Consider the following 24,660-nt stretch of genomic DNA (forward strand, 5'->3'; position numbering starts at 1 on the left):
CACACAGGCAGGCAAAATCTTCATAGACATTAAATCTGAAACAATGAAAAGAATGAAGAGACGTACATGCCCTCCTGTGAGCTACCAGACTATAATTCCCTGGGAAATGAGAGTTGGGAAAGAGATCCTGGTTGTGTACATTAAGATGGGAGCTGTGCTGGCCTTCCCAGGTGTCTCTGCCAGCTCCTAGCACGCGACAGCAAGGGGATATTCTATAGCAGAGCACGCCTCGGGTCACTTTTTCTGGAAGGGTTACCAGGGAAGCAGGAGTGTAGCTACCGTGGGTCAGGAGCTTGCTGTGCTCACAGCTGACCAGGCCTGGACCCTGATCCACAAGGTAGAGGATAGATTCAGCCTGGAGCCCCCCCTGGAAGACACAGCCTCGTTGATTTGTCCTTGTGGGACCCCAGGTCACTGGAGCTCCTCTTCACTGAACTGTGACCACAGATGAGCTGCTCTGAAGCTGAGCTGGTGTTGATCTATAATAGAAGGACCACTGCCTGAGCCAGAGAGAGAGCTCAGCAGTCACGATCTGTGCTCTGTTGTGAGGACTGGAGTCCAGATGCCAGCACTTACACTGCGGGGCTCACACCTACCTAAAGCTCCAGCTCCTGGGGATCTGATGCCCTCTTCTAACCACTGTGCACTCCTCCTAAACACACGCATGTACACACACACACACACACACACACATAAAATTAAACCTAAGAAAGTCACCCGATAGTCATGCGCTGTCTGGAAGGCGGGAGGATTACTGCTTCAAAGCTGTCCTGGACTATACAGCAAGGCCTTGTATCAAAAAACAAAAGTGTGGGTGGTGGCTCTGTAGCAGAACACTTGTCTAGCACAGCAGGAAGCCTGGGCATCATCTGCAGTGCTGAGAAGAGGAAAAGGGGTAGGGGAGGCAGGTCAGTTAGCAGAGGGCTCGTCCGGCAGGCGCGAAGCCTGTTTCAGATCCCCAGCACAGTATAAACTAGTATGGTGCCCTACACCTGTAATCCCAGCCTAGGGAGGGGGAATAGGAAGAGCAGACGTTCAAGGTCATTGGTCATCCTCTGCTACACTTTGAGGCTAGCCTGGGCTATATGACTGTCTGTAACCAAAAACAAATAACACTAAAAGGGAAGAAAAAAAAGAACAGGAAAAAGTTGGGCATGCTGGTTCACACCTAGAACTCTAGTGTGTGGATAGGAGGCTGAGGCAGAAAGGTCACTAGAGGCCAACCTGGACTAATGTGTGTTCCAGGACAGCCTGAGCTACATAGTGAGCTCTTGTCTCACACAAATAAGGGGGGAAAAGGGCAGGCAGTTTAAATTTGAAAAGCTGATGGCCACCGCAGCTCCAGCCTCAGGAATGGCCAGATCAACCATTTCATTTTTTCTCGACTTCCCCAACTGGCCACCTCTTGAGATTCTGGCTCGGTCTCCCTGTGGTTATGGTGCTTCAGGCGGGCACTGTACTGCCAGGAGAGTCTGTAGAAAGAGCCGCAGGCCTCTGTCCCCATTAATCCTCCCAAGCTGTGTCCCCAGGGTTCTTTTAGGTTAGGAACCTGTATCTGAGCCCAGCCCTCTGGGGTTCTGATCAGCCTGGTCTAGTCACACACAGTGACAGGGAGACCTGTTGGTGACAAGGTGGATTAATGTCCCAGGACCCCAAAGGATGGCTCAGAAGCTCCAGGGAACCCAACTGTGCCAGCCATAGTCCAGCCTCCCATCCAGGGCTGAGTGGGCGCCGCCGCCCAGGGAGGCTGCTGGCTCTTCTGCACTCCACGGGGACAAAATAAATAAACCTGATAAACTGGTATTTATGCCACAGCCTGGGGCAGCCACAAGTCACTGGGCAAATATGGTCAAAACTCAAGTCCACAGAGAGCCAGGCTGTCACACAGGGGGCCCATTGCAACTCCCACGGGCCACCTCTGACCTCTCTCAGGATACTCCCGGAAGCAGAGGGTCAACTTGCACTCTGGCTCTGTGGGCCAGAGATGAGCTGCAGCCTCTCCCCCTCTCCCACACCCTGGGCAGACCCCGGGGATGAGCTGCAGCCTCCCTCCTCCCCCAGCAGACCCCAGGGATGAGCTGCACATCCCTCCCCTGGGCAGACCCCACAGATGAGCTGCAAGTCCCTTTCCCCAGGTAGACCCCACAGATATCTCTGGTGAAGAACCAGCCTTCAAGGGTGAATTCAGGGAGCAGATGCTGCCTGCTTCAGATTACATCCAGGACTACAGAATTGTTTAAATTGTTTATTTGTGACGGGGTCTCACTTAGCTCAGGCTAGCCCTGAATTCAAAATGTAGGCAAGGATGATCCTGAACTTCTGATACTCCTGCCTCCTGCGTGCTAGGATTGCAGAAGTATACCACCATGCCTGGCTTACACAGGGCTGGGAATAAACACAGTGCCCTGTGCCTCTATGCTCTATGTCAGTGCGTTACCCATTGAGCAGCCATTCCCCCTCGCCCCCCACCTCAGCCTCTAAGGTCTTTGGAAGTGAAGCTGGCACTGGAGGCTGGCCTGTCATGAGGGGCCGGAAACACCCTACCTCCACTAAGCCCAAGGTTCAGGATGGAGAGAGAGAGCAACTGAAGGGGCTCAGGACCACACCAAGAAGCTTGCTCAGCAGTGGGAAGGAGAGGGCAGGAACCACTGGGGAGGGGCACTGAGCGCAGAGCTAAGCGCATACACAAAGGCGCTGTGGGCGAGGGGTGCTTTGGCAGGGTGCCGTCCTCCACAGACTTTACTGAGCACCGACTGTGTTCCAGACGGGGCACTGGGTACTAGAGTGACAACTCTCTCCCTCTCTACCGGGGTCACAGGGTCCAGCTGAGTCTGCTCCCCAATATGCCCTCAGGCTCCTAGGCTTCCCAGTGCAGGTGACTTGATAAAGAAGTGCTGGCTGAGACCTCTCCCAACCCCTTCTCGAGCCTACCACTAAGAAGCTGGTGTCCACCCACCCTGAGCCAGGATCACTCTGCAGGTAGTGGGTGGGCTCCGGTGATGATAGTTTTGTGTGGGAGACTGTCTGAGATCCCACCCCATCCCAACACAGTGTTCCCACACACACAGCAGGCTGTGCCTGCTTCCCAGACAAAGCTGGATATGGGTGTGACATGCCACCTGCCTGCCACGCCTAGGCCCTAGGTCCTCACCCCAGCTTCTGTAGCTCAGGGCTAGAAAGTGCCACCCTATTGTTAGTGCTTTTGACCCTCAACCAACCCTTCAACCTGGCCTGTCATTCCCTTTCATAATGTTTTTTTTTTTTTTATTTCATGTGCATTGGTGTTTTGCCTGCATGTAAGCCTATGTGAGGGCATCAGAAACCCTGGAACTTGAGTGACAGACAGTTGTGAGTGGTCATGTGGTGGTGTTGGATTCCCCTCTGTATGCAGTGAATACCATTGGTGAATAAAGAAACTGCCTTGGCCTATTGATAGGGCAAAACTTAGATAGGTGGGAAAAACTAAACTGAATGCTGGAAGAGAGGAGGGCGGAATCAGAGAGAAGCCATTGAGCCACCTCTGGAGACAGATGTGTCGAAACTTTGCTGGTAGGCCACGATTAATGGAGATGGGTTAAACTATAATGTAAGTTAGCAAATAAGAAGGTAGAGATAATGGGCCAAGCAGTGATTTAAATAATATAGTTTCTGTGTGATTATTTAGGGGCTGGGCAGCCAGGAACCTACAAGGGGCCTCCTTACAACAATGTGGTGCTGGGAATTGAACGCAGGTCCTCTGGAAAAGCAATTAAACCATCTCTCCAGCCTCAGTTCCCCTAAGATGACCTCTTTACTCCAGGTGTCTTTCCTGCCGCCGGTCACAGGGGACACCCCCTGCTCCTCCAGCCCTACCTCAGAATGTTTGCAGGTGCACTGACTGCACTCCTCCCTGGCTACACCCAGAAGTGAGAAGCAAGCCTCTCCCCCATCTTCCTCCCTCCCTCCTTCCCGGCACTTACCTCCTCTTGACAAAGTTCTGGGTCATCCGCTCAGGAAAGCACAGCGCTCTTCCAGGAGGAGATGGCACATTCTTCCGGGGACTTTGAACATGCTGCCACACTGTTCGTGCTCAGAGATGATGTCTGTTGCTCTTCGCTCCTGAAGGCTAATGTGAAATACTCTCCACAGAACTGGAAGCGCCCCTGGGTGACTCTGGGTCTTATCACCTGATGTCAGTGGTCAAGAGGGCCCATGGCTTCACTGAGCCAGCCCTCGGTCTCACACAGATGTGATCAGCTGGCCAGTAAGAGATGGGGAACCACAGCCTTCATTGAACATCTATGCAAAACCTGGCTGCAGGAGGGACTCAGCCAAGCTGGTGTGTGTGGGGGGGTGTCCTTGTAAGTTCTGCTAGAGAGGCAGAAGGCAGAGTCCTGCAGATCATGCTGGAAGCACAAGGGAGGAAAAAAATTAACCCTAAACAAGAAATCACTGTCTAGTTGGCCACCAAGAGGGATTCGTGTGCACACGTGTACATGTGTGTGGTGCTGAAGATGCAATCCAGGGCTTTGCCACGTCCATTCTAACACTGAAGTGCATCCGAAGCTCTCCAAGGTGGGGTTCTAAGTTACTTTGACTTTTGTATACTGTCTCCTCATTCCAGAAGGTTCTTTTCTGTTCTCCACCCCCCTGCAGCTATATGTTTCAGTTGCTATACAAGGAACTCCCCCAAACTTAGTGTTTGTGGCTTTGTGTTGCACACTCCTTTGACTCAGCACAGGGCCTGACCCTAAGTACAACTCCTGCATCCTGTGTGGTAGGAGGCTGAGGCAGGAAGATCTCAAGTTCCAGGACATAGCCTGGAATACACAAAAAAGCTGTTTCGAAAACCTAAGAAAGTAAACAGTCAGTGTCTTCTCTCTCTATGCACAGACGTGCACAAAAATTACCCCATTGCTTCTCTATCAGAGTATGATTATCAGAGGCAGGCGGATCTCTGTAAGTTTGAGGCCAGTTGGTGTACAAGAGCTAGTTCCAGGACAGGCACCAAAGCTACAGAGAAACCCTGTCTCGAAAAAACAAAAACAAAAAAAGAAAGTTGTACAGAGTGTGATTATCTGTGTTGCAATTGACATGTATTCATTTATTTATTTACTCACATTTCTTCCGAGACAGGGTTTCCACTCTGAAATAGACAGGCTCCAAACTCCAGACCGGTCTCAGTCTCTTGAGTGCTGAGATTATAGGCTTAAGCTACAATACCCAGATTCTAGCAGGACTATTTGTATCTATAATTTTGAATACCTCTATTCCTAAAACCCCTCTTTAAATGCCCCCATTGCCAGGCAGGGGCCAGCAGGTGGCACCCAGGGTCTTGCTGGAGCGGGGGGGGGGGGTAGAAGGGAATCCCCATCTCTGCTCTCAGTCCCTCTTCCCAGAGCACCCAGGGATAGAAAAACAGGCTGATAAGCAAAGCCTGACTCTTATCAGCAGCCCCAGGAGGTACTGGAAGGGCAGATGCCACCACCATCACTGCCTGAGGTGACACCCAGACAGGGAGCTCTGGGCAGCTGTATCTGGACATCCAACCTGTTGCCTGGGGTCCTCGTTCAGTGTTTACACGTCTGAGGAAAACCATCAGTGTGACTCAGCAGGCAGAGAGGGCCATGTGTGGGGGTGACACCCAGCTGGCTGTGGGTGAGGTGGAAGAGATGGGGCAGTGACCTGCTTCTGCAGTCTTATGTGGCCAGATTCAAGGTGCTTGGGTTAAATCCAGCCCAGCCACTCCAGCATTCTGGCAGCATCTAAACACAACTGGATTTCTCGCCCTGAGCTGCCTATTTGGCACAGGGAGGGTCAACCTGCCACGGGGTGCCAGGGTCTCAGGGAGATGTCAGATGCGGAACCCACAAGTACCCAGGCTCCAACGACAGCTTGAGTTTTGGAGACATAAGGCTGAAGCTGGTGGTGTGGCTATTGTAGCTGGAAATGGGGGTCCTTTCTCTGGGGAGCAGAGGCTTGAGCTCAAAGGGTTATATCACAGGAATTGGGGTGTTATTCTTCTTCTGATGACTGCTCAGTTTTTCCTGGGGCTCCCAAGCTGAGTGTTTATCTCACATCAGCCCCCGCTGGCTGCCAATTCTCCCCTTTCTGTTTAGGAACTTGGTAATGAGCAGTTTATAGGAGGTTTAACTGTGGCTGGGTCAGTTCTCCAAGGGCCAGGATGGCTGCTGGAGCTCCAGCCATCACGTCCAAGGTCTGGCGTGGTAGAGCCCGAGACAGCCTGAGCAGCTGGGAGAGAGGCCTGTATACCCGATAGAGGAATGAAGGCATGGCAGGGGATTGGCCGAAATGTTCTACCTGGCACTCGTGGGTGCCAGCTGGCCAGTGGGAAGGCTTGCTCTGTCCCCAAGCCAGCTCCCCTCGAGAGGGCTGTCTGTCACACTGCCTGGGAGGGGTCTCAATGAGAAACTGAGGCAACTGGAAGCAGAGCCAAGGGCAGCTACTCTCCCAATCATGCCGAGCATTACAACCCTGCCCTCAGGATCACGGGGGATCTATCCCTGAGGACCAGCCTCTAGTGTAAAGGGAAGCGGTTGATCACCAAGACGGTTTGGTTCCTGGCTCTCCTTGCCTACCCACTGGCAAAGAACTCTTCCTCCCCCAGACACTCAGGGTTATCTGTTCCTAGCCTGTTTCCCCCAGAGAAGTCTCTCTTCCTCCTGGAGTTCCAGAAGGCTCATGTGGCTCTTTGTGACCCAGACAGGGCCTACACCCATGCCAGTGACTCACACACCTCAAAGCTCAAAAGCCTCACAGCAGTGGGTGCCCAGGGATGGGGGTCCTACTGAACAGGATAGGTTCTTAGGGTAGGGGAGAGGTGGAAACTATGCAGTCGGTCATGTGGCAGCTGGACCTTAGTTAAGCTTTGGGCTCTGGGCAAATATGGTGGCTGAATGGTCCATACAGGACAGTGTTGGGCTCAGCTTGACTCTTATCTGGGCTGCTGCCCCTTTGCACTTAGGCCAGAAGGAAAAGCTGCAGCAGGGAGTGACAGCTGGCTGCCCCTGCACAGAGAAGGTCCAGCCCAAGGCCTGAGGTCCCCCTCCTCTTTGTCCAGCCACCCAGACGCCCCCCGCCCCTCCCCCACCCCCCCAGACAGGTCTAGCTTCTCCCTCAAGTGACTCCAGCTCAAAACTGTAGCTGCATCTCTGTTCCAGAGGCCGTGGCGTGGTCCTCACCTAACATAACACAGATGACGCATACGGACCCTCTTCATGCTACCCAGTATGCCTGGTTCTGGGGTGTGTGTGTGTACACATGTACACATGTGTGTTGCTTTGCAGACATCTTTGCAAGTATGCATTTGAGCCTAGTCAGGTGTGCTTGTGTAATTGTGAAAGTGTATTCTGCATGCGGAGTTTGTGTGTATCCCTGTGACTGGCCTGCTGGACCTTTATGTAGAGGGTGAGCATACTAATGTGTATGCATTCTGTAAGCATTTGCTTGCACAGGAGTGCACCCAGCCATCGGGCTGGATGGAACCTGTGCCCCTCTCTGGGTCATACTGTGCACCAGGTCTGTGCTGACAGCTAGGAACAGATTTCTGGGACAGAATTCCTGTCTTTGGGAGGTGAAGCAGTGAAAATCCCTGTCCTGGGACAGTGTGGGCTCTCCTAACCAGACCTTTCGCCATGCTGCACAAGGGACAATGAACAGCTTGCCACCTGTACCTGGGGACATCCCACGGGAAACAGTCCTGTAGCAAGAGCAGTGGTTACCATTGTAATTACTGATGGCAGTGTGGCTGTGCTGACTGCATTCGGCCCGCTGTGTCCCTGGCACAAAACAGCACCTATTGCTCTCCTAGGTTTGCCTGTTTAGAGCCCTCAATCCTAAGACCCAGGAGGGCATTATCCAGACCAAGGGGCCTTCCTGAGGGCCTGCCCCTGTGGCTGCCACCAGCTGATAGAGACAGGAAGTATGCTGGCTTCACGTGGCCTTCCTGATAACCCTGGCAGTGCCCGCCACCCCTCCCTGGCCCTACACTCTTATCAGCATCAACAGATGTCAGCTGTGGGTTAGGAGCCCCCACATTGACCTTCTGACCCCTTAGTGTTTGCAAACTGACACTTGGAGGTGGAGGCCTGGGGTGAAAGCAAACCCAGCCCTGACAGCGCAGCTGGGCCCAGGTCACAGATGCTCCAGGTGCACCTCACAGTCAAACTAAGTGGTAACCAGAACAGGGTTTTGGGGAACCTAAGGGACAGTGCAAGAAGTCAACCCAGGTCCACTTCTAAAGGCATGAGCATCAGGATCAACAGTGAACCCTGCCCAGACCTGGCTGCACCTACCTTGTTGGTTAGAGTCCTCTGGTTCAGACTGTTGGGCCATACTGGGGTCGGCTCTGCTTGTCCCTGAAGCTAACAGATCAGCAGAGGCTGAAGCAGGGTAAGGGTTTGATCAACAGCTGTCAGAAACCCTGGACACAGGACCACCATGGCCACTGAGAGAAAAAGCTTGGACAGACTTTCTCTTTAAAGAAAACAAGTTTTATTTTTATAATCAGAATATTCTAATAAAAATATTATTATAACATTACTCCCTCTGTCCTCTGGGCTGAGGAGCAGGCATGCTGCTGAGGGCCTTCACACTGGCTCCCTGAGGTAGGTGTGGAAGGACCCACTGCCCAGCCTGCGGGCAGCCCACGCTGCCAGAGATGCCCACTGCACCCCTCCCAGACATGGGCGGGACTTCTCCCTCTGTGCTGTCAGGTCATGCTCCCAGACTGGCACGCAGGTGACTACAGGAGGGTGGATGGGCGGGCACAGAGCCTGCCTAGAGGGTGCAGGGCCAGGAAGAAGGCCTCAATGGCACAGCAACAGACACCTGAGAATTCGCCCTGACGGGCACCTCTGCAGGTAAGGTGGGCAGCATCAGACAGACAGGAGCCCAGGGCCCTGCAGGGCTGTGGTCTGGTGATGGTCACCCCATGGGGAAGGGGGTAGCTCCAGGCATCCCATCAGTGACACTGTCACAGAGAAATACTGTCATTGTCTCCACAGGGAACTACTGACCAAAGCCAGTCTCTAAGTAAAAAAGATTTGGAGTTCTTGGTGATGATGGTCTTGCCTTCATAGTAGAACAATCCCAACAGGACATGGCACAGTGCTTCGACTGAGGGGCAATGGGCGGGGTTCCCAGAGAGGAAGGCAGACGTCTGTACACGTCCCAGAGTAAGGCACCTGGCATGGAGTGGCTGCAGAGATTCCCAAGAGTGTACCCTTACTTCTCATGGCCTTCCTCAAGGCACAGCAGGGCCTGGGCTGGAGAAGATGCTGTCTGGTGCCCTTGGCAGGTGGGCCCAGGGGCCTGAGGAGACCCAAGTGCTGGTGGCTCCCGAGGCTGGCAGGCGGTGGCTGTGGCCCTAGGCAGGACGCGCCTCATTGCATCCTGTCAGGCTGTAGCTGAGGTGCCTGGTACTGCACGAAGGTGGTGCCTGCAGGGGCAGCAGCAGACAAGGCTGGGGGCATGGCAGCTGGGTAGCCATAGCCCACGAAGCTGGTGGCTGTGGCAGGCGAGGCGGCGTACGGGTACTGGTCGTAGGCAGCTGGAGGGTACTGGGCATAGGCTGGGCTGCTTGGTGTATACTCAAGGTAGGGCGAGGACAGTGACGGGACAGGGGTGGCAGGTATCACCACGCTGGGCTGCACGATGGCTGGCGGGTAGATGTAGTGGGGAGTCAGCCTGTGGGCCAAGCAGAGTGTCAGGGGCTGTAGGCAGAAAGGAATGCAATGGCGGCAGAGTGGGGGAGGCAAAGTGGGGGATATGGGGGGGCAAAGAGACCAGAGCCCTGCCCATCTATAACCCCATCTACAAGACAGTTTCAGCAACATGCCAGGTGTACTCTGACACCAGGGCCTTTGCACGGGCAGTGCCATCGCTTCACACGCCACCAAACACCTGTTCTCAGTGTCCTCCTCCTCAACCTAGGCCCACCCCGTATCTCCCACCAATACCCACTGAACAGTGTTTAAACGTGAGGCCTTTGTTTAAACCGGGAATCTCAAGACTGTGAGGAGAGAGACGGTAACAACTCAAGGCCTGAGAAAAACCACGGGAGCAGTGCAGCTCACATGCCAGATACCTACCCCTCCCAGTGACCCCCACACTCCTTAGCCACCCACCAGAGCTCCTGGATGGCAGGAGCTCCTCCCTCATGGAGTCCATACTCAACTCTTGCCAGGGAAGGCTGAGCAGCAGGGTTGCAGGTACACCCACTGCAGGATGGAGGGCAAAGGGCTGCTGGTGCGCTTGGTTTGTGCCCTGCTAAGTAACAAGATGCTCCAGAGGCCTTATCTAATGTCCCATCAGCACAGCCATTCTAAAGTCAGGAGGGCTGAGTGCCCTGTGCCAGGTGACCACGTAGGTCCTGCAGCTTGTAACTGGAGGGCACCTGGAGACCTGAGCTCCCACTCTGGGGACCCCATCAGTCTTTCGCATGCTGGGGTTACAGGTAGACTGCCATGGGATCCAAACTGTGGCCATCACACGAGTGCAGCAAGCACTTACTACCTCTTCCTCGCCACAGCCCCAGCAGCAGCCCCAGCAGCAGCCCCAGCAGCAGTGTAAATAGCACAGGTACCAAAGGGACACGGGCGAGGCCAGGAGTGCACACAGGGAGGCACAGTTGACACAGGTGTGACCCTGCATGCTGTTTGGAGAGCTTCTGCACCCAGCTGCCCTCTCCATTTTCAAAGGGCAGGGGCAGCTGACCAGACGTTGCCAGGACACCGATCACCGGCAGTGGTCAGCATCCTGTATACCAAAGGGCAACAGATGTGCAGTTGAGGCCAAACAGCCTTTGGCAGGAGCCCCAGGTAGTGTCTGCCCTACCTCCTTGACTGGAATGGCACTGCCGTGGATTCTAACCCTACCTCAGATTCCTGCCAGCACAGAGTCATGAACAGAACACATGGCTGAGTTCTGCAGGAAGAGGTGGAGGACAGAAACCCAGAGCTCAGGAGAGGCTGCAGGAAAGTGGAGCCCGGGCAGGCCCCAGGGAGGATGCCCAGGCAGGATTACGCTCAACAGGACTGGGAGGCAGGGCTCCTCCTCACCACTCAGCAAGCCCACAGATCCCTAAGCCCTGCTCAGACCAAAGCCTGCACAGCAGTGGATCCCAAAGCACCCAACACTCCTGCACCTGCCTCAGCCTGGGGTCCAGGGCCATTTCCTGCACTGTCCCCCAGCCTGGCCTGACCCTCTGAAACCAGAGCTCTGGTAGAGGGTGCTGCTGGATGCCTGCTCCCCACCGGGCAAGACCGAGGTCTTGCTAGAGCAGCAAAGCCTATGTGGGTGTCCCTACCTAGGTGTCAGGCAGGAAGCCCCACCTGACGCAGGCACTGAGGCTCCAAGAGAGTTATGCTCTTAACTTCCCGAAACATGGGTGGAACACCCTTACCCAATCCCTCTAGGGGTGGCGTTTTGCTAACACTGAGATTCCATGCTCTGCCCACCCGGAGGACCTGCCCAATCCTGTATGCCCTAAATGCTCCGGGTCACCCCATCTCTGCATGCTCACCTGTACTTTCCTTGAGGTCTCTGCCAGGCACTACTGTGGTGCCTGACACAGGACAGGTGAAAACGACTCAGAGACTATCAAGTCACACTTATGCCACACGCCCCTGGAACCACAGTTCAACAATCCTTTAAAACCAGTGCTCGGGAGGCAGAAGCAGAAGTGGATCAGTAGTTCAAGGCCAGCCTAGTCTACAAAACGAGTTCTAGGACAGCTAAGGCTACTCTGAGAAGACTCCACACTACGGCCAACACCATAGGTTAAAAGCAGCAGCAGCTGGGATGGGGCCTGCACACCAGAGAACACTCTGGCACATAGAGATCGCTCTACTTTAAAATACCACCTGAGTTCTAGCCCTGCGCCCTGTCCATGGGTGACCCTGGTCCCAGACCGCACACTGCTGCAAGCAATGTGGAAGCCATGTGTGTCCAGAGACGTCCCCAGTGCTGCTCAGACTCAAATGCCAGCCACCATTCAACCACTCTCATGCCCAGCCTAGCAAGGGCACCAGCCTCCTAACCTTCTACCGCAGCAGTACGGGGCCCTGCAGGGCTCAAAGCCCCCACATCTCAGCATGCCCACCCACCCAAAACTCTACAAAGCCACTGTCACTCTCCCCCACTTCCTACCTCTGGGCCAGCAGACTCCACTTGGCCTAACCCACTAAGTCCTTCATATACCACTTAAAGACTTCAAGACCACATCACCCCAGGGACCAGAACCAGGGACTAGCACCATCCCACTGGACCGAGAAGCAAATCCAAACTTCTCCTGGGCCTTCCGACATGAGAGCCCACACCCACCTCTCCACCCTGGATGATCCTGCTGTCCCCAAACTACAGCCACCCCGAGGTGCTAACACCTGGGGTACACAGCCCAAAGGTTTCTTCCCCCCAGCATCATCCTGAGGGCCCCTCCTGCCCCTTTCCAAAGCACCCTATCCTTTTATTTGTATGAACCTTCATGGCCATGCAGGCCGAGTTTCCTTGCTCCATTGTCCTTAAAGGCCCAGAACAGCATCTGTGGACATCTGAGCACCCGGGGGCAAGCCAGAAGGCCCAGGCATGAGACAGCAGATAGAGCAGCAGCCTCAGACACCAGCAGGGTAGGATGGGACAGGAGACACAGCTTTGTCTGTCAAGTTTCACAGCAGACAGTCTGACCTGCCATCCTGGTCGACTGCCTGCTTTAGTCCTGTGGCGTCCTTAGTTCTCGGAATGACACGCCTACAGGCAACTGGATCTTCACCCCTGTGAATCCCAGGCCTCTGGCAGCATCAGGGCCCAAGGGGAGGTCAAGTGAACCGACACCTTTCATGCTCCGCCTGTCCAGCCTTACGGGCTGAAATCTAAAGGTGGGGTCACCCACTCTCTCCAGGGTGCTCTGCCACCACCAGCTTTCTCGGGTTCACTCCCATCCGGGCCTTGGCTGAGAGTAGATGCCACTGTCTCCTCACACCCAGGGTTCCATTTCCGCATCCTTTTCAGGGAACCTTCTGCCCTTTCTCAAGTCAGGGTGGCCCGGGACAATTAATACCACCCTAAGCAGCAGCAGCAGCAGCAGAGTTCCTAGGCCAGAGGCCACCAAAGGAGTTTAAATCCTGGAGCTTTGGGGACCCTCCTGCCAGGAAGACCCATGTGACGCTAAGGGAAGGATGGCTCAAGTTCTCAGCTTCCTAGCGGTATCTGGTTTGGGGTAACACTGAGCTATCAAGCTACAGAGGCCGAAGGGAAGAACCCAGAGTGGGCTGCTATGGGTGCTGGCCAGGGCTGACAGCTGGGTCTAAAGGGTGGGGCCAGGAGAACCTGACCCACTGGGAGGGAAGAGGTGGCTTCTCCTCCCATCAAGTCCAGAGTCAGGTCAACAAATAAACTGCCAGGAGCACTTGACTGACTTGGCCTAGGGTCCAGATCTCACTGCCTGTTTGAGTTTTCCCAGTCTGTTTCCCCACTGTATGCTAAGGGTACCACTGGCACATCTCCTGGGATGCTGGCTACCCCCAGAAGAGAGATGGGAGCTCTGCAGCAGCATCTGAGACATCTCTCTCCCCACCCTGAGCACAGTTATCATGGCTACTACTAAGGAGGGTTCAAAGTGAGTGGTGTCAGTGCAGGCCCTGCCCCTGTGTGTGAAGCCCAGCTCTCAGAAAAATCACTGGCCACAGCCCAGGAGGGCCCATTTCCCGAACACGAAGCCACACTGAAAATAAAAACGAAAAAGGCAAATGAGCCCATTTCACTTTTCTTTCTCCCTGGGGGCCTCATGCCTGGGTGCTGGAGGCGAGCCTGGCAACTTACCAGCAGCCCCAGCGTTGGGGTGGGGCGGGGCGGTGGCTCGTGTGTGGCAGCCTGGCAGGCCTCCTGGGAATCCCCTGTCAGGGGGACACCAGGCTCTCTGGGGTGCACAGCAGCTGGGTGAGTTTAGGCAGGGAGAAGACACACCACAGTAGGAGCCAGCTGAGTACATGTCCACATGAACCTGCCCAAATTCCACCATAGGCCTGCTAGCTACAGTCTAAGTTGTACGGCATTCTTCCTCCAAGGTCAAGTCCATCTATTGTCCACTCTGGAATCATAGCCCTTCTCCCGAGCTCTAGTGGTCCAGGTGATTCTGTCTCAGGCTAGATGGCAGCTGTCCCAAGGGAAGGCCTTCTGGTTCAATGAAGCAGTAGAGGGATGCCCTCAAAACAAATCAGAGTCCCAGCACTTGGAAAGCAGGAGGTTGCTTGTAGTCCAGGAGTAGAGAGCTTATCTAGCACGCATAAGGCTGGGTTCAAGTCCCAGCTCCAGAGAAACAAGAGGCAGAGGCAGGAACCCGAGAGTTCAGTCTGCTGGGCACCATATGCTGAGCTAGAAAGACCCTGCCTGGCTTAACAAGGAAGAAGAAGCGACGGTACATGACTTTGACCCTAGCACTTGGGAAGCTCACTGCTGGTTCGAGACCAACCTGGGCTGCATGACAAGGTCTTGTTACAGAAAAAAGGACCCACACACTGCTGGGCTCTGGCCTCTGTTCCCATATCACCACCCCACAGTCCCTTCCTCTACAGCTCTTATACTACCCTGCATGGTTCTGTCTCCCTCGCTAAAAGTCTCCTGGGAGGGACACTGTGGTCACACCAGTGGAGCTAGGGCCCCTGCCCTGACACAAAGGGAGGGTCAGAATCACTCTGCAGACTCCCTGCCTGTTCCCAGCTGACACCAAGTCTATAGGAGGGCTGGGGGAAGGGAACAAGGCCACTGTCCCAAGGGATGCCTCAATTCCTGAGCCAGGATCTAGGGGCCAGAGGCCATCTGGTGGACCTTCGTGCCATGGACACATCTCTGGGGCTAACTGAGCCATGGACCCTCTGCCTCAGGCTTTAGAAGCGTTACCTTGGGCACCAGGCAATAACTGAACTCTGAGAGGAACCCACGAGTGCCCGAGGTTAGCTCTTGTCCCAGCAGACAGGGACAAACAACAGGTGCAGCAGCAAAGGCAGCACACCCTCTGGGAGGGTCAGACAGACAGCCCACGCCTGCCTCCAGACAGGCTGCCAAACAGGAAGTGATGACGGGGGAAGCAAGTAGGGCCACCCCCAAGATAACCCACAGGTGGTGGGGTGAGCATGCTCACACCTGCTGCTCTGGGACTGGCTTAGTGCCTACAGTACTTCCAACTCCTCACTGCCACACCCCTAGAGAGGCCTCCTGAACCAGAGTGTGTGACACACCTGCCCCTCCTACAGCCTCACACTGTCCTCACCTTTCACTGCCCTCAGTGAAATTAGGGCAAATCCCTCTGAAGGGCAGGGCCAATCCCTTCCTCCAACCTCCCTTCACTGGCTGGCTACACTATCTGTGCAGAAAAAAGGCTAGCACAGTGTGGGACTCTATGGGGACCCAGACACTATGGCCCTCAGTGTGAGACCCTATGGGGACCCAGACACTATGGCCCTCAGTGTGAGACTCTATGGGGACCCAGACACTATGACACTCACAGTGTGAGACCCTATGGGGACCTAGACACTATGGCCCTCACAGTATGAGACCCTATGGGGACCCAGACACTGTGGCCCTCACAGTGTGAGACTCTATGGGAACCCAGACACTGTGGCCCTCACAGTGTGAGACCCTATGGGGACCCAGACACTATGGCCCTCACAGTGTGAGACCCTATGGGGACCCAGACACTATGGCCCTCACAGTGTGAGACCCTATGGGGACCCAGACACTATGGTGCTCATTTACACCGTAACACACGCAGCTCAACTGGCCAGTCAGATAACACAGCACTGTTCATTCCCGGGGAGCAACCTCAGTAGCACCCTGTCTAACTGCAGTGGTCCTGGCCACACTGGTCACCGGGTTGGGGATGTCTGTCTCACCACCCCGTTCCCCCCATCACCTCTAGTCCCCAGGTCTGGTGACATGACATCAGGACAGACATCACCATGCGGGTACCAGGTTCATACCACAGAAAACACAGTCTCTAAAATGAAGACTATGGGAAAGAAAACCCACCCCAGAGAGAGGATGCCCAATTGTTGTTGGTCTGGGGACATGAGTTCACTCATCCAAAAACTGTTACGTGAGCAAGGGAGGTGCTGGGAAGAGAGGGATGGGCCTGGGTGGTCCTAGGGAGAGGGCAGGCCTACAGTCTATGTGGCCCCAAGCTTAGGCCTGTTGTGGGATCATCCAGGACAAACCCCAAGGCTCTCCATGGCCTTGGGATCAACACGCTCCACACAACATGCCTAGTCCTTAACGTGGCCCTGTCACCAATGCTGCTGTCCAGAGGTGCAGCCTGACACCCAGCAGGCTTGGGACTCTGGCTTGACCTCAGCCCCTAGGGCCTGGCCTGGCCCTATTTTGGGGAGAAAGGATCAGTGTCTGGGCATCTTGCCACAGCAAGGTTTCCCCTTAAGAACAGGGAGAACAGCCTGCTGGAGCAACAGCCCTTCAAATATAGCTCAGGAGAGGCTCCAAGGGCTTGCCGGGCCAGAGACAAACCTCGGCTCTCCATGAGCCATAGGCTGAGTGTGGACAGACACCCTTGACCCTGAGAGGCCCTGACAAATATAACCAGGGTGGGGTAATCTCAGCCCTCCCCTCTCATCTGCACTGCTGACTGTGTCCCAGGGCTGGAAGAGACCCCATTGCTGGAAGGTCCTGGGTCACTTATCCCCAGCAGGGATTACCACACAAGCCTAAAGGCTGGCAAAAACTATTGCAATGGCTGAGGAAAGCTTCACCAGACACCAAGCCTTGTCCCACAGATTCAGTTACATGACGGACAGGCACAGGCTGTACAGCCAGCAAGGCTGTACAAGGCCCGGTCAACAAGTAGGCATGGGGGCAAGCAGATGGGGACCCAGGTAAACAGCAAAGCATAGTGTTCTCAAGAGTCTTCATAAGCTAACGGGTAGTTCTGACCAGACAGGTGAGGACCCCAACAGTGGTTTGGCTCATAGGCATTATAGGGGTCTTAAATGTCAAGGGTCCAGAAGCCCTAGTATACAGTCATGCAGGCGCCTGCAGGCTCTGAGCTGCCAGGGTTCCAGCTCCCACCAGGCCCTCAGCCAGGGTAGCCCAAGGCTGACTGACAAAACCAACCGCTGAGTCAGGCCCAGCCAGGCCAGCCTGATTGTTTGCAAAAACAAAGGGAGCTGCTGACAGCCCAACTCTGCCTCCCAGCTGGGAGGGCAGGGCACTTATAGCAATGACCCAGGCAGCACTGGGTCTGTCTCTGTCTGTCTCTCTGTATCTTCTCTGTCTCTGTCTGTCTCTGTCTCTCTCTCTCATACATACACACACACACACACACACACACACACACACAGAGTTTGGTAAGGGCAAGAAGTGGTATGTTCCTCAAAGGAACCCAAGGACCATTGGTACCGCAGGTCGGCCAGTCCCTCTGCTCACCTGTCCATTTGGGTCTACACTCCTTGGCACCCTCCAAACACTGAGAGACTACTTTGTAGTCAAAGTGGTAGACGACCAGTCTGCTAATCTAGTTACAAACTACTGTGGCCTGACACCAGATACCCCCGAGTATCAGGGCTCCTGGAACATGCACACCCCCAAAGACAGCAAGTGTGGCCCTGAGTTTACAGGTCCACACCTCACCCCCTGGGTAAGTCACTAGCCATCTATGAGGACAGGAGGAGGGCCTTTTCCAGAGACTAGGGCATGCTGTCCATAAGTAGTAGTGACCCCATTTTCCAGATGAGGAAAGGCAACCAAAGGGGGCACAGATGGAAAGTAACAGAGGCTGTGAACGTAGCTGAGGGCCGCAGAGGCCGGGCAGGCACTAGTGACTGCGAGGCAGCTATGTATCAGAGGCATGGGAACCCCTGCCCCAGTGTAAGCATCTCTCATCTCAGCCCAGCATCAGCCTGAAACCCAGGACCCAGGAGCACAGCAAGCTACCAGAGAGAGGGGCACCCTCCTCACACAGCCGGCAGGGACTACCGTGCAGATACCAAGGCTAGGATGTTCCCAAACTCCTTCCAGACAGCCTCGAACACATAGGGAACATATCCCAGGCCAAAAAAGTGATTTGGCACCATCTGCCATGGTAGCACCCCAAGTACATCCCAGGACACCAGTGACAACACGAGAAAACGCAGACTGGGGCCCAGAACACAGCTCCCCACAGATATGCCCCTGCATGGCTCACACCAATCCCCAAGGAGAGTTGTGGAGAATCCCAGTGGCGCCTCACAGAACAAGCACACTTAGAGCAAGCAGCACTGTTTCCAGCCATCTGACCCACTGTGCTGGCCAAACTCAGCTCTCACCCCAACATACACCCACCCCACTCCAACGTTCAGCTCCAACCCCAACAGACACCCCAATTTACCTCCCAGCTCCCGCCCCGACAAACCCCACTCTACCCCACCCACCAAGCTGAGACACAAAACCTGGCAGTAAGGATTTGGCAAGCTTGCCAGTGCAAAGCGGGTGTGTGTGTGTGTGTGTGTGTCAGAGTTCCACCCACCTGGCTCATTCACAACCAATCTACACTGGATAAACAGCTGACTGTGGCCAAACCAAGGGGCAGGGTCTAACGCTTGTGTCCCTCAAGCGTGTGAGCCCTTCCCCAAGCAGCTGCCAGGACTACTGCTCTTTTTAGTATGGGAGGAGGTGGGACACGGAACAAGCGACTCACACGAAAAGACAACTAGTGACAGTCACCTAATATGCCATTCACAAACATGAACCCTCACCGGGTACAGTCCCACAGGAGCCACTTCCATGGCATTGGTCCACATCAGAGAGCACCCCAGGAAGAGCCCGGGTCACCAGATCCACTCAGCCTCGGCACACACTCTAGGAGGGCTGCCTGCTGGGGACGGACTGAGCCCCCATATTCACTGCACAGGTGAGGAAGTTGAGGCACAGATGGTCACGTGACACCTGGCCGAGGAGGTGTCACATAGTGGGGGCAAGGCATGCACCAGGCTTGAAGGCGTGTGCTCCCCTTTGAGTTAGAGAAACGCAGTTGGTCTTATCTCTTCCTCCACACTTCCAACACACAATCCAGTTTCTGAAAACAGCCATTTCCCCAGCCTTGCAGATCTGAGACAGACAGAAGCCCACAGCTGTCCCACCTCAAGGCCCTCCCACCCACACCAGCTATATCCACTCACCCATAGGTGCGCTGGATCAAGGTGGGGTGTAGCTGCTGTACACCAACGGCAAAACCTAAAACAAGAGGACAGTTAGGAACAGGATACTATGGGTAAGGCCCAGGGCCATACGCAGGGAGGCAGAGTCATGCGTGCTACACTCCCCTGTCACAAAGGGCAGTAAGCTTCCTTCTCCCATCCCAGCACCACCTCTGTCCCTGCTAGTGAACTCTCAAAACACCCAAAGCGCAGAAGTCTACAGGTGGCAGCGGCTTCTCTGGGTGACTCCTAATCTCCAGCCCCGTCAGCAACTGACTTCTTCCCTCCTCATGGGTAGGGCAGACATTTGAGAGTCTGTATCCCTGGGACTATACACTGCTGAGAAAGAAGAGCAAGCTTCCAAGCTAGGGGTGGCTGCCCTAGGCTGGCTCTGCAGGGCACATGACTGCTGGCGGCCACTCTGGGACAAAGGGGGAGAGGGGGGCAGTGTATTCCATCAGACAGATAGCAAGGCTGAATATAGAAACAAGAAGGGCTGCAAAGAAAGCTCAAACGCTCACCAGTCTGCAGGCTCCTAGGTTTGGCACCCAGGTAGGCCAGGTTCACATTGGCCTTGCGGCCATCGATGATAGGGTTAGGGTCTTTGCAAGCCCTATCAGCTGCTGCCCGATCAGCCATGGTCACCTGCGGGAACACGGAGGGTCAGGGGCTTCGGTGGCTTGCTGAGGGAAGCAGGACAGAGGGGAAGAGGATCCTGCCCTGGCATCAGGCCATCCCTGGGTCTTCCCTCCCAGGAGCAGGAGGATATTTAGTATTCAGGACCCTTGAGGCTGTCTTCTCTGCCTCCAGGACTTCAGCTCCTTCCCCTAAGTTCAAGTGCTGGGAAATGGAGCCTTCAAGGACAACGATAATCCCCTGGGAGGTGGAGCAAAAAGAACCCCTAGGGGAGGGGAGGGGAGCCCCCCCCCCCAGGCTGTTCTGCCCAGGAGTAAGTACCGTTAACTTTCTCAGAGGAGAAGTTTGGGGGACACTAGAGTGGAAGGAAGTGGGAAACCGTCTTCAAGTCGCTAGTGTTAAAGCTGACGCTTATTTGGGGAGGTTGGAAAGTGTGGGGGAAGGGCCGACGGCCCCGGGAAGCCCCGGAGTCCAGGCTGCGCGCGGCGGGTCTGGGAGGCGGTGGGGGAGGGGCGGCGGCAGGTGCGCGCGCCGCGGGCACTCACGAAGCCGTAGCCGCGGGACTTGCCGGTCTGGCGGTCGGTGATGACTACGGCCTCCTCGATGTCTCCGAAGCCCTCGAAGTACTTTCTGAGCGATGCGTCGGTGGTGTGGTAGGGCAGGCCGCCCACGAAGATCTTGGTGAACGTGGTGTCCTTCTGCGAGCCGTGCATGGCGCTGGGGGCGGCGGACGGCCGCGGAAACACGTTCGGGGCGCACGTGGGCTGCAGCAGCATGGGGGCCGCCGCTACCGAGCCGGCCGGCGCATGCGGGGGCGTCGCAGGCCGAATCCGAGTCTCCCACGCTGTCCCAGGCCAGTCGTCGGTCAGCCGCGATGCTCCTACTCTGAGCCCAGCGGGCTGCCGGCCGCCTTTGTAGCCGGCCACGCCCAGCAGCCACGCCCCTTGTATCAGACACGCCCCCACCCGATAGCGGGGGTTGCCGGGAAATGTAGTTCTAGACCCACCCCACGTGCCTGGACGCTCCTGTGTTCGCGGGTATCAATCACAACTGGTCTCGCTGGGCGCAAGGTCCGGTAGCTTCTATGCGCTGCTTGAGTCAGTGGTTTACGCCGAAGAGACTAGGGGAGCAACGTACGTTTTAAAAGATCCGAAGTAGTGGCTCAGCTGGTCATGTGCGAAACCTTACGTTTGATCTCAGCATCACATAAACCTGGCTGATGGCACACACCTGTAAACCCAGCACTCAGGAAGGGGAGGAAGGCGGGCTAGAAGTTCAAGGCCACCCCTTGTAGTAAGTCTGAGACCAGATGGGCTAAATGAGACTATCACACACAAAAAAAGTAAATGCAAAGTGTATTTTGCCATATATATATACTTTTGGAGGCCTGGGGTGTCAGGCACTTTATGCTGGGGCTTCAAGAGAAGCATATCCCTGGGACCCTCGGGCTTCTGTGGAAACGAGGGCTAATTCACAATAACTGTATCTTTAACAGCCTGATGGAGGCTAAAAGCCACGAGGCCATGCGGGAGAGCAGAGGCGTCTGGGCTTCTTTATCACTAGCATGGGGACTCTGGAGCCACCCTTAGCCGGAAAACAAGCAGAGATCACAGCATGCCATGGGGCCAAGGTTGGGACAAGATGCCAGCCTGCAGAACTCTTCTGACCCAGCGCAAATGCAAATGTGGAGCCCCTTGTTGAAGAGACATAAATCTCGCTGTGGTGGCACACTGATTTTAATGCTCAGGAGGTGGAGTTGAGAGGATTACAGGCTCATCCCCTGCTACACAGGCCAGAAGCCAGCCCAGAAGCAGGCTGGATGCCTTAGCGGCTGGGCCAGGAAGCAGCCCTCATCCAGCGTCTCCCATGTCCTCATCTCTGGCTATCACATTGGAACCTGCAACTTTTAGTGGGCTTACAACTGGCCCAGCCCATGGTCAAGGGGGGACAGAGAGTCAGATAGCCTCCTGGTAAGCTTAGCCCCACCCGGTGCTTGCACAGTTGGTTCCTTGCCGGTGAAGCCAAGCGCCTTCACACAGAGCAGACCCTCTCCCCGCCCCCCAATGCCTGAGAGCCTGCTGGGGTTACCTCCTCGCAGCCGCCTTCCCACCTTTGCCCTCCTTGCTTCACATCTCCTTTGCTGTTCGGTTTGTTTTTCCCAAACACTAACCAACGTGGCCTCCTCCCTGTCTAAGGGTCTCCTGATGCTGCTGAGTGAGCTCCCTGACAGCAGGGCTCTTGCGTGTTTTCCTCAAACTGTAGGGCTTGGCAAGGGAAGCCTGCCTTGGGCAATGTCTGTAGAGCGAATCCATAGTGGGTGTAAAGAGGGCTCCTGACCAAAAGACCCCTTAAGAAGCTTCTTTTGAAAACCAGTTAAAGTATGTTCTTGGCATCCCTAGAGGGCCGAGACTGTGTGGTCCTGAAGTCTTGAACCACATGGGTGCCTTCCTGGGGCCTCAGTTCCTCCTGGTGACACACTGCTGCTGATGGCCAGGACGGTTGGCTTCAGGGCTTGCCGCCTACAAGTCCCAGCGCTGCCCCTGCCACCAACCAGCCCCGCCCCTCTGCTTCCCGAGGGCCCGCCCCAAGAAGCGCGCTGGGCGGACGCTGTAGGCACGTGCTGCAGCCTGGGCAGGAGGAGGGGGATGGGGGATCACAGAATGTGCGAGAGCACGGCGCGGGCGTGACCCCCGGGGGCTGGCTGAGCCTCCTAGTCTGAAACTCTGGGCTGTCGGAGGACGGTCCCTGCACCTAGCTCCTCCTGGCTCTTTGGATTTCTGCATCAGCTGCCGTAGCACCTGTTCAGGGGCTCCACATCCCACCGTCTGCTGTGCGTCGATTTACCTTCCTCTGAATACATGTGCCCTAACGGCTGCGACTCTGGGCCGGGGATGCCATCCACCACTCTCCCACCCTCGAAGCAGGCAGCTGCAGCGAGTGAATGGTTTTGCATAGTAGGCATCTCCCTTAGGCACAGTTGCCCAGGAGGGCACTGAGTGGTGTACAAAGGCAGGAAGGACCTAGGGCAGGCAGTGACATCACGTGGAAAGTAGGGAACGGTGGAGTGCAAAGGCCCAGACGTGACAACTGCAGCTACAGTCAGTTAATGAATCCTCCCTCCTGCTGCCTCTCACACAGGGTCTCATTATGCAGCCCAGGCCAACCTCTAACTTTTATCCTCCTGCCTCAGCCTTCCAAGTCCTGGAATTACAAGCATTGGACTGCCATGCTTGACTCAGGGGTATGTTTTGAGGGCTGGCAATGGCCTCATGCATCACTAATCATGAAGTTCATTTGACCTTTGTGGTGCCTGCTAAGGCCCTCACTGGGGATTCCCCTAGATTAGGTGACTTAAAGAAGCAGCCATTCATGGGTACTTCATCGTTATCCATAAGCCTGATCTGCTGGAGTAGCCTGAGGCTCCTGAGCCAAGCCAATTCCAAGGCCCCATGTCACTATAACCATCCCCAAATCTCATTCAGAAGAGGTCCTGGTCCCCTGCTCTGTGGGCTGAGAAGGTGGGATGGTCCCAGTGTTGACATGTTCCAGGACCACACAGCCAGACTAGGCAGAGTCAGGATTAGGACTGAGGAGCAGGGGAAAGCCCCCTGACACCTCATCCTCTGGACTGGAGTGAGGTCCTGTTGGCCATAACCCAGCTAGTCTGTAACCTAGCTAATCAACCATCAGTTGATTAAAGTTTATCTAAACTGGTGTCTGTGGATGGGCCAGCAAGCACCTGACAAGCTCAGAGTTGAGCAGGCTTCATGCTTGGGCTGCCCCATTACCCAGCTGGCAAGGCCAATTGTCAGCCTTGGTGGTGTAGACACAGACAGGCTGCCTAGCTGGCCCTGAGAAGGTGGGGCTGGGGCTGGGGCTGGTCAGTCCTCAGTAACCCTCCTGCCAGCAGGGGATAATTATAACTCTCATACGGTCAGCAGCTCCGGAGGCAAAGCCCTTGACACAAGCCTGAAACCAACATCAGATCTTAGGACCCTGTGATGTTGCTGGCCGCTGCGTGGCGGAGAATCCCCAGTTTCAGTGGGGGAAATCCTGCCCCAGGAGCCAGCAAAGGCTAGCAAAGTGCCAGAGATCCGGCGAGGGGTCCAAGTGACCAGCAGCCACACTACAAGGACGCAAGAGGCAGCATCTTGGAGCAAGTCAGTTTTTTGAAGACTTTTCTGGACCCGGGGCTCAATACAGTGACTCAGAGAGGTAAAGGTGCTTGAGCTAAAGCCTAGAGACCTGAGTTCAATCCCCAGGACCCATATAAAGATGGATAGAAAGAACTGACCCCCCAAAGTTGTTCTCTGACCTATGCACACACGCACATAGAGGCATGAATGCACACTCTGCTGCTGCCATCACCACCAAACAACAAAACAATACAAACAAACAGAATGCACTCGCTGCAGCAGAGACAGCTGGATGTGAACCTCCACTGCCCTTCAGGCTGGACAGGGCATCAGACATGACAGCAAGGGATACGGAAACCTGTTGTGAAACCCAAGTACTCTGGAGCCCTGAATGACTGATAGGTAACACCTTAGCCCACAAGCGTTTCCCCCTCCCGCTATGACAGGAGAGTGTGGAAGAATGCAGTTGCTTTTCCACCCACCATGTCCTTATCTGAGCTAGGGAGTCCCCAGTGGAAGTCTGTGGGGCCTCTGTGCAGCTTTCCTCTTCCTGACTGATGAGATCAAGTACTAGGCAATACTAGACCTTGGCAACCATTTCTTCTTTTTTTTTTCATACATTTTTGTTAAGGCAGGATTTCGTGTAGCCCAGGCTATCCTCAACTTTGCTGTGTAATCAAGGATGACCTTAACTCATCCTTCCTCTTACTGAC

At 55.1% G+C, this 24,660-nt stretch overlaps 1 protein-coding gene across 1 annotated transcript; it reads right to left on the minus strand.

The window, feature by feature from the left end:
- Nucleotides 1-8,550: 8,550 nt before the first annotated feature.
- Rbm38 (RNA binding motif protein 38) lies at nt 8,551-20,681 on the minus strand. Its single transcript, XM_038332100.1, has 4 exons — nt 20,357-20,681; nt 19,697-19,820; nt 19,158-19,212; nt 8,551-9,687 (listed from the first exon to the last, which is right to left on the minus strand). Exons 1-4 carry the CDS (start codon nt 20,585-20,587, stop codon nt 9,384-9,386), a joined length of 714 nt encoding a protein of 237 aa, XP_038188028.1. The 5' UTR covers nt 20,588-20,681; the 3' UTR covers nt 8,551-9,383.
- Nucleotides 20,682-24,660: the final 3,979 nt, after the last annotated feature.

The sequence above is a fragment of the Arvicola amphibius genome, chromosome 5 (genome assembly GCF_903992535.2).
Source record: "Arvicola amphibius chromosome 5, mArvAmp1.2, whole genome shotgun sequence".
In the NCBI taxonomy this organism is placed as follows: Eukaryota; Metazoa; Chordata; class Mammalia; order Rodentia; family Cricetidae; genus Arvicola; species Arvicola amphibius.

Excerpts from the sequence above, each read along its gene's own strand:
- Rbm38 (XM_038332100.1), bottom strand. The coding sequence starts at position 20,587 with ATGCTGCTGCAGCCCACGTGCGCCCCGAACGTGTTTCCGCGGCCGTCC. Across the intron at positions 19,821-20,356 it reads AGTCCCGCGGCTACGGCTTC|GTGACCATGGCTGATCGGGC; the intron begins GTGAGTGCCCGC and ends GTGTTCCCGCAG. Across the intron at positions 19,213-19,696 it reads ACCTAGGAGCCTGCAGACTG|GTTTTGCCGTTGGTGTACAG; the intron begins GTGAGCGTTTGA and ends CTCTTGTTTTAG.